We start from the raw sequence: 9,965 nt of genomic DNA, 5'->3' as shown, positions 1-9,965 counted from the left end.
TCATCCCCTCCCCCACTCACCTAATGTACTCTATGCTACTTTCTCCCCATCCCCACCCTCCTCTAGCTTATCTCACCATACTTCAGGCTCTCTGCCTTTATTCCTGATGAAGGGCTTTTGCCCGAAAACGTCAATTTACTACTCATCGGATGTTGCCTGAACTGCTGTGCTCTTCCAGCACCACTAATCCAGTAACTCTAACAAGAGACAGTTCTGGACCTATTGTGCCCCCCCCCTCCCCCAAATTACACCAGGAGCAGAACTGCCTTCGATACTCAATACCCCCAAGACCAGAAGCCACATAGGGGTTACCAGCTTTGATAGACTTGTTCCTCCAACAAGGGGTTCTAGTTCCCTGCCAATTGCCCTGTAACACTCCTATTCTACCGGTCCTGAAGCCAGGATGCCCAGAATGGAGGTTAGTACAGGATCTCCAACAGATCAACAAAACTGTACAGCCATTACACCCGGTCATGCCAAACCATGCAACCATTCTCAGCAATATCCTTGCCAGCGCTTGTGTTTTCACCATAGTTGATCTGCAACACGCTTTCTTTGCTCTCCTCCTGGCAGTGGAGTCTCAGTATTTGTTCGCTTTCATCTTTAAGGGTCAGCAGCACACTTGGATGCACCTCCCCCAGGGATTTGTCCACTCGCCTAATTTATTCTCCCAGGTGTTGCACCAGCAGCTCTCTGAGCTTTAGCTCTCGGACAGCTCCACAGCTGTCCAGTATATGGGCAACTTACTCTTAGCTAGACCCTCGGAACATTGCAGATGCCAACCGCCCTCCACTCTTGGGAATACCATCCAACAAGGTTCAGCACATCCAGCAAGTTACATTCCTGGGGACATTGCTCAGCGCTTCAAAATGGCAGTTGACCCCCAACCTGGCAACCCCTCCACCCATGAGCGGTAAGCAGATGCGTGCCTTTTTAGGCTTGGTTAACTACTGCCGGCAGTGGCTCCCCAATGTTACGTTACTTACCAAGCAGCTAATCACTTTAGCCTCCAATAAGGTCTCAAGGACCTTCACCCTCGCGGAAGACCAGAAGTCAGCTTTCAACGAATTAAAAGCAGCCTTGCCAGTGCCCCGGCCCTTGGGGGACCACTGTATGACAGACCCTTCCAGCTGTATGCCAGTATCCTAGAGGACTGCACAACCGCTGTTTTAACCCAGACCCGCAGAAATCACCAGAGGCCTGTTGCCTATTACTCAACTTGCCTTGACGCTGTCGCCAGGGGACTCCTGCCTTGTTCACAAATTCTGCCGGCTATCTACTCCTTTGTGACAGCCACGTCCAATATAACCCTCCAGAAATCGTAGCACTACTGATTTCCCACCAGACTCAACACCTTACACAGGCTCGACTTGGCCGTTATGAGGCAGGCCTTCTGAACAACCCCCTTCTGACCTCCTACTGCTCAACCATTAACCCAGCAACTTTCCTCAGTGTCCCTCCAGAAGAGCTTTCCGAAATTCCCCATGACTGCTTTTTGCGCAGCCACATCTTGACATCCCCCTGACCAGACCTCTCAGACGCACCATTGCCCACACCGGATTTAACCCTCTTTGCAGATGGTAGCTCGTCAATATCACCCTTAGGAGTGCCCCTTTCATGATAAGCAATCATAACCCTCATGGACACATTAGAAGCAGCTCCCTCGACCACCACCACCTCCGTCCCAGGTTCCACCCAGAAAGCAGAACTCTTTGCGCCAACACAAGTCTGTAACCTGGCCACAGGGACGACGGTCAATCTATACATAGATTCACAGTATGCCTTTAGTGCCCACAACTTTGGCCAGCTTTGGTCCCAGTGAGGATCCTGTCCTCTCCAAACACCCCTATTCATAACACACTGTATGTCCAAAACCTCCTTAAGGCCATTCTCCTCCCCAAGCAATTGGCCACAATCGAATGTGCTACTCATGTCACGGACAATACAGACGTCAGCCATGGCAATGCCAGAGCTGACCAAGCTGCCAAAGACATGGCAAAGGTTCGCAATTCAATTGTGTCCACTATTAACTGGCAGGCACCCAACCAAAAACCTGCCTCAAAAACAAAAGACATTCCAGACATTGTCACAGTGCAGCATTTACAGGGGGATGCCCCTGATTCAGAAAAGCAGATATAGAAGACACATGGGGGCTCATACTCTGCATCAAGAGGCCTCTGAATCACTCCAGTCAGTCAAGTAAACCTGATAGCTTGTTACCAATGCCTTCATACCGATACACACTTTGGCAAGGGGGGAATGACTAGTATCATGTTGCGGACCTGGTGGCACGCCCGACTGGCCAGGGCAGTTCAGAAGCGCATCAGATCATGTTTGATATGTCGGCAAAATAATGCAGGTCAAGGGATGCGGTGTGTAACAGGAAAAACACCCTTGCCAGCAGGTCCATTTGAATGTATTCAGCTTAATTTTATTGAACTAACACGTGTACATTGCTATAAATATTGCCTTGTTATTATTGATGTCTTTAGATGATGGAGTGAGGCTTTTCCCACTACTAATAACACAGCCTCAACGGTGGTACAATTACTCCTAACGGAGATCGTACCGAGGTTTGGGCTGCCCTGACAGCTTAGTTCAGACAATGGCAGCCACTTTGCCGGGAAAGTTAACACAGAGCTGTGTGAAGCGCTGCATATCCAGCAGCAATTCCATTGTGCCCACCACCCCCAGGTGTCAGGCATAGTGGAGAGGGCAAAACAGGGCCCTTAAAACCAAATTAAATTAAACTAACATGTGAAATGGGCCTGAATTGGTTGAAGGACTTGCCTTTGGCCCTGTATCACATGAGGATTACCCAATACTCGACCACTGGGCTGTCAGCATCTGAGATAATCTACGGCAGACCCAGTAGGACCCTTGGGATGCAGACACAAACCCACCCACCTGCACAGACCTAAATATTATGGGAGAGGAAATGCAGGCATACTTTCAGCAGCTAACCTCATATCTAAAGTTCCTACACTCACAGGTCAGGAATGCCTTTGGATCACCACCACAAGCAGTAAACCAGGATTCGAATGAACTTTCCAACCTGCAGACAGGAGAGCTCACGCTGCCCAAAAACTGGGACCGTCCCAGGCACGGACACAGGTGGAAAGGACCAGATATTCCTATGAACGCCAACTGCATTCAAATTCAAGGATAATGCAGCTGACTGCTTAAGTGACTGCAAACAATGCTCCCCTCTAACAGCCTGACAACTGTACTCGCAGTCTATGGCACCATAGCCACCGTTGTAGCATTCGGCCAAGAGGACAATTTGTTTTATAAGACTCATAAGCGTTTGCACAGTAATCGGACAGTACGTTACCCACTCCCTCAGTCAGTAGATGTGTCATTTCTTGCCATCCCCAGGTGGGACCCTCTTAACCTATATACGGCAGATACCTCAGATGCCCCCTGTGTAGGCCAGAGCAGGAGGCTCAGAAGGATGGCTTTGGGTCGGTGCGTAGAGCTAATAGATTCAGATAACACTCAGTCCCCCAACTACACAGGAACCCGGGAAAGAGAACGTACTGCTTCCCACAACCCCATAAGCTATCCACTTTGCTTCTCCGGGGTTGTGCCTTGGTCCCCATGAATGCCTCTTGTGCCCAGAAACACTGATGAACAAAGGTGCTTAAATATCACTGCAGGATAGCGGTTCATTTGCGGGCATCGCCACAGTACCCATGTCAGCTCGGCCTTTTGGTCATATCCTTTTTCAGATTACCAGCTGATCGGATCAGGAGGATATTCCAGCCAGGACAGGAGCTGGTGATATACTCAGTTCACGACTGACAGCCACAAAGCAATTAAGTGCTAACGGGCCAACAGCAGGTTTGTGTTCCTTCTCAACGGGACCTTCACAATGGCCACCCCGACTCTCTCCATCCTATTCACTGTAGGAACAGTAGGACCACTCACTGTCTTGTGCCCACAAAAAGTAGGATAGTAGGATAGTAGCCTGATCGGTCAGTGAGAGATTCTGTGCGGACTAAAGGGACCAGTAACTCTGGGATCCTCCCTGGACTGGGAGTTCCTGGGGGTGCTGTCCCCAGGGGCATTGGCGAGGATGATCACAGCAAAGAACAGAAATTACCTAATTTGTGGGTCGACCATCCTCGGAAACAGTACCGTATGGGGACTAAATGCAGTTAATCATGGATTGGCAGAGCTAAGGCTCTATGCACACAGACCAGATATGCCATTGACTATTTACTGGCCCAACAAAGAGGTGCCTGTACAATTATGGAAAATAAATGCATTGTCCATGTTATGGATGAATCATACAACGTAACACAGGCCATTCAGCACCAGTTAGATGATTTCAGACAGGGGCCCTGGGAATGTAAAGACTGGCTCGGGGGATCCTGGGAATCCTATTTGCTTCAGGGGCCAGTAAGTTTTGCTGTTTTACTCATTGTATGCTGCGGGATCATTATGAATAAGCTACTCAGACCCTTCTCAGCCTCCATTTAGAGGGATTATCATGGAATGATAAAAGGGTGGAATGTAATGTTAAAAGATTAAATTGGACTATCTCTCTGGACATTAATGTAATATTAAAGGATTAAACAGAACTGACTGAACATTCTGGAAGTGAACCTGATTGGCTGTGGGATGGCTATGAAAGTATTTCTGGATGGAAGGGGCTGAATGGTAGTTCAATTTGATAACAGTAGGGGAGTATTAGCAAATGACTTTCTAAATGGAGTGGGAGTCATCCGCATTCCTGCATGAATGTCATCCCCACCCCATTTAGAAAGTCATTTGCTAATACTCCCCTATTATCAAATTAAACTATTATTTAGCCCCTTCCATCCAGAAATACTTTCATAGCCATCCCACAGCCAATCAGGTTCACTTGTGTGATCATCCCCAGTGCTGAAGCCTATCACATCTGCATTGACTGGGGAAATAGCAGAGTCAGAACTCAATTGCTGGGCCGCCCCAAAGCTAGGACATATCACACCTACATTGTCTTGGGAAATCACGGAGTCAGGAAATCATCTGCAAAACGATTCCCCAGGATTAGGGCATTTATATTTGCATTATTTCAAAGGATGATCTCATCCTACCATTGTACCTGGGGTAAGATGTAATGATGGTGGGGGGGGGAAATGGCCAGAGTATCTGTGAGCATTACCAACTGACCTGTATAAAGGGGACGTGTTTTCTTTGTTTGAGGCCTCTTTTGACTCAACTTCGCACTCCAGCGAAGAGGGTGAAATGGGGTCACCTCGCTAACACAGGCTTTAATAAACCTTAATGGTTTGCAGAAGTTGGTGTGTGCAAATTGCATCTTATGTGTGAAACCTCGGGAATAGAACCTAACAGAACCATTAAGTCTAATAAAGCTGCAACATTACATCCTTACTCTTGTACTCAACTCCCCGACCAATAAAGACAAGCATGCCATATGCCTTCTTTACCTACTTGCATGGACACCTTCAGGGAGCTATGGCTTTGAACCCCAAAATCCTTCTGTACATCAATACTGTTCAGAGTCTTGCCAATTTTCATAAGTTTAGAAAAAGGAAAAGACAAGTATTTAATTCTCAATCCGCCAATATCATCAAATGGCACCACTATAACATAGACAAACACAAACAAAGGTGATTAGAAGAGGATACACATACTTTTTTTTTAGAAAAGTCTGAGAAGCCACTATTAATTCTCAAGTCTGTCAAGATAAAAGTTTGAAACGTTGTAGACCTATTGATTCTCTTTTGTCCCACTGAGGGAATGGAGGTGAGAAGTTTCTGGAAACAAATTTGGAGTATTTTACCCTTTGCAATTGTAGCTTTCTGACTTTGCTGCAGTTGAAATTGTCATCAAGTCCTGTAGGAAAGGTCTGACTTTGTTCCACCTTTTCTGTTTTGTTGGCAGCGATGATGGTGTCCATTTTAGACTCCAGGTATCACTAAATTGCAGTGGCACAGAAATAATGGATGTCATTTAGATCACTGAGCCTTACTAACATGCTAGCACCAACACCAGGAAGTCTGGGTCAATCCTTTTCACCCTCAAGTTTCATCAGTGAAGTTTTCCTGCAGATAGGAAACTGATGCAGGGTTTTTCCTCTATTTAAATGGACCGTGCCACCATGGTGCCTACAGTTCTGGGTTGCATAAAATCCAGCCCACGTTGCCTCGTATCTCTTCAATTGTCTGTGACTGGTCTCCTTCCTATCGGAAAGATGTTGTGAAACATGAAAAGGTTCAGAAAAGATTTACAAGGATGTTGCTAGGATTGGAGGATTTGAGCTATAGGGAAAATTGAACAGGCTGGGGCTGTTTTCTCTGGAGCGTCGGAGGCTGAGGGGTGACCTTACAGGAGGTTCATAAAATCATGAGGGGCATGAATAGGATAAATAGGCAAAGTTTCTTCCCTGGTGTGGGGGAGTCCAGAACTAGAGGGCATAGGTTTAAAGTGAGAGGAGAAAGATATAAAAGAGACCTAAGTGGCAACTTTTTCACACAAAGGGTGGTACGTGTATGGTTTGAGCTGCCAGAGGAAGTGGTGGAGGCTGGTACAATTGCAACATTTAAAAGGCATCTGGATGGGTACATGAATACGAAGGGTTTAGAGGGATATGGGCCGAGCGCTGGCAGGTGGGACTAGATTGGGTTGGGATATCTAGTCAGCATGGGTAGGTAGGACCAAATAGTCTGTTTCGGTGCTGTACATCTCTATGACTCTATAACTATAGTTTTCCTTAACATTTGATCTCCCGAAGTGCAGCACCTCACACTTATCTGGATTAAAGTCCATCTACCATTTCTCTGCTTATATATGCAACTGATCTTTATCTGCTGTATCCTTTGACAACCTTCTACACTATCTACAACTCCACCAATCTTTATGCCTCTGCAAAATTACTAACCCACACATCTACATTTTCATCCAGTCATTTATATATATGGATCACCACTAGTCATGGACCTTCAGCCTGAAAAACACCCTTCCGCCACTACTCTCTGTCTTCTATGGGCAATTCAATTCTGAATCCACATGGCCAAGTCACCAGCACAATTGGCATCACACCATGAAATTCACAGCCATATTTCTCATTTGTAGGATAGGTAAATACCTTTTTGGCTTGATGACAGCAGTCTGTTAGTGGCAAAAAATCTACTCATCTTGCTACTGCAGCATCGCAGAGTGAAACTGCTTGCTCTAATTTTTGAGATAACTCAGCCTTCCAGGGTAATCCGTTAAATTTTAGACAACAAAATTTAAAAAATTAATCGAGTATGACGATTTAAGATTTCTTTTGTGAACAGCCACTTTGTTAAGCCTCTGATCAGACATTTTTTAAAAAACCTGTTAACGATGTACAGGATAATGTCAAATATAATTTTAAAATAACACACTTTAAATCCAAAAGAATGTAATTGATATTTGACTGCCTACCTTTTGAAGTGGATCAGCAAGCCACACAGTTGTATCAAACCATTATGAAAACTATCACATGATTCAAAAAGAGAGCATGCCATATTTTTCTTCGGGAAATTAGGAATGGACAATAAATGCCAGCCACACCAACGATGCCAGTTTCCCAAGAATTAATTTTAAGAATACATTTGCATACTTCTGCATTGATGGGAAACAAAGCCAGATCATATTTCAACTTCAAAGTTATTCCAGTTATGTGTCAATTCCTATCAGAATATTTTAAAATAGTTTAAATAGCAAATCTGTTCCAGTAGACTTTATTTTGGTACATTAGCCTCACAGCAAACATGGAGAAAAGGAGAAATATTTTCTTTCCACTTCAACCAAGTCGAGCCACGTAAAGATTGAGGTACAGTTACAAAGAGAGTGCATCTCATGGCAAGAGGTAACACTGAGGTATCACTAAGGCAATCAGAACCCGAAAACCTGGATGACCAATTGGCCTATGCATTTCCAAAGAATAGATGGGAAGCCTAGTCTGTGCACAATCTCTGGGACTCAAGCACAACTCATACACCAACAGCCTCTTTTAACATATTGACGAATAGCATAGTGAAACATGCCCAATGCATTTCACAAGATCATTATCAAACGAAATTTGACAGTAAACCACCTAAGAAAATATTAAAAACAGTGACTAAAACTTGGGTCAACAAGGCAGGTTTTACGGACAATTGTAAGGAAGAACAGGTTTAGCTGGGAATTCTAGAATTTGGGAACTAGGAACAGTTGGACATATGGTTGCTAATAGAGGTACAAATCATGGATACATGTAGGTCAGTTTTGGAAGAACAAAGAGTTAATGAGGAGAGCAGGTGGAATTTCAAAGTAAAGGCAAGAACTTTGAAATTGAGCTAATGTTAGACTGCCAGCCATTGCAGATCAGTGTGTACAGGAGCCAGGACAGGGACATCAGTGCTTCAGATAAGCTCAAGTTTGCAGAGGATGGAAAATGGTAAACATAGTCAGTGTCCAAACTGGGGGAGAAGGGTCTTGTGGTGCAATTGGTACCTCTGGTTCAGAAGTTCTGGATTTGAGTCCCACCTTTCATGGATATATCTTATAACATGTCTGAATAGGTTGATTAAAAATAGAAATGCAAGCAGGCTCAAGACCCTCCTTCTACAGATGTGTGTCAACAGGTTGGTTAAAATAATGAGGGGAAAGTGAGGACTGCAGATGCTGGAGATCAGAGTCAAAAAGTGCGGTGCTGGAAAAGCACAGCCAGTCAGGCAGTATCCAAGGAGCAGGAGAGTCAACATTTCAAGCATAAGCTCTTCACCAGGAATGTGGTGAATAACTTATGCTCGAAACGTCGACTGTCCGCCTCCTCGGATGCTGCCTGACCGGTTGGGTTTTTCCAGCACCACACTTTTTGACTCTTGGTTAAAATAATTGCAAACTGGGTGATAGGTCTGCAAGGCCATACCATTCTTCCCTTTCAGATGTTGCTGTGTATGACTATCTTCTGATTTAATATCAGGTGTTTACACAGCCTTACATGTCTGCGTTGAGTGTGTTGATATAGAAGATGAAAAAATCAGTAAAACTAGTTGCTATCTCTTCAGCACTGGCTGCTGCATGTTATCGATACTATTACATTTAGGATGAAAACTATGAGCATACTGATACAGCTGAGATGACAAAAGTTGGGAGACATATCAGCACTGCTATGGATTGGATGAAGAATAGAATGATTGCAAACAACAAGCAGATACCATTCTAGGATCCTATTGTGAAGGCAGATAAGGAATAAATTGAAAGTAAGAAGAATTAAATACTCTACTTTTGACTTTAATCAATTTGTCTCGAAACCACATAAGATCTCAATTACTAGCAAGTTTGATTTTCCACAATATCATTTGTGGCTCATAGTCTAAACGCATATCTAAATGCGTGAACTTAATTTGTGTTCAAGTGTGATAAATTAAAGTTGCTTCGCCACAGATAGTAATTGCTATTACAGACTAATAAGTAGAAAAGTGACTCAAGCAAGATGAAGATTTAGATCTTTATTTCTGGTTCAAAGCATTTAGGAAAGATGGGGAAATGGAAAGAGAGGAGAGGAGACGCAATAATTAATCAGCCCCTTGTTAAATATCGCTCACCTGCGGGACTCCGTCTGTAATAGCGGGCTTCTCTCATCCTCAATCTCCGTCATTTTCAGAAATGACGCCTGACCTTAATTAGTTTTATTTGGTTAAAACAGATTAATTAGCGGAAGCGATGGTCCCTCAGACAAACCAATGAAACGAGAGCAACAACAGGATGTGTAACGGCTCGACTCAGGGGAAACTGCTATCCTGACACACTGTTCCGGATAGAAAGTGAGGGCTGGAGATCAGAGCTGAAAACGTGTTGCTGGGAAAGCGCAATAGGTCAGGCAGCATCCAAGGAACAGGAGAATCGACGTTTCGGGCATGAGCCCTTTGAAGGGCTTATGCCCGAAACGTCGATTCTCTTGCTCCTTGGATGCTGCGCGACCTGCTGCGCTTTTCCAG

The 9,965-nt window shown here is 44.7% G+C and overlaps 1 protein-coding gene across 1 annotated transcript in view; it reads right to left on the bottom strand.

The window, feature by feature from the left end:
* mfsd8 (major facilitator superfamily domain containing 8) overlaps positions 1-9,744 on the bottom strand; it is a 52,824-nt gene extending 43,080 nt beyond the window's left edge. Inside the window, exon 1 of the mRNA XM_043673950.1 lies at positions 9,573-9,744. Within this exon, the coding sequence (XP_043529885.1) occupies positions 9,573-9,625 (53 nt within the window). The 5' untranslated portion in view covers positions 9,626-9,744. The remainder of the gene's footprint in view (positions 1-9,572) is intronic.
* Between the last annotated feature and the right edge of the window lie 221 nt (positions 9,745-9,965).

This window comes from Chiloscyllium plagiosum, chromosome 32 (assembly GCF_004010195.1).
Source record: "Chiloscyllium plagiosum isolate BGI_BamShark_2017 chromosome 32, ASM401019v2, whole genome shotgun sequence".
Classification (NCBI taxonomy): Eukaryota; Metazoa; Chordata; class Chondrichthyes; order Orectolobiformes; family Hemiscylliidae; genus Chiloscyllium; species Chiloscyllium plagiosum.
Note: the sequence above shows the minus strand (reverse complement) of the source record. Positions and strands in the feature narration are given on the sequence as shown.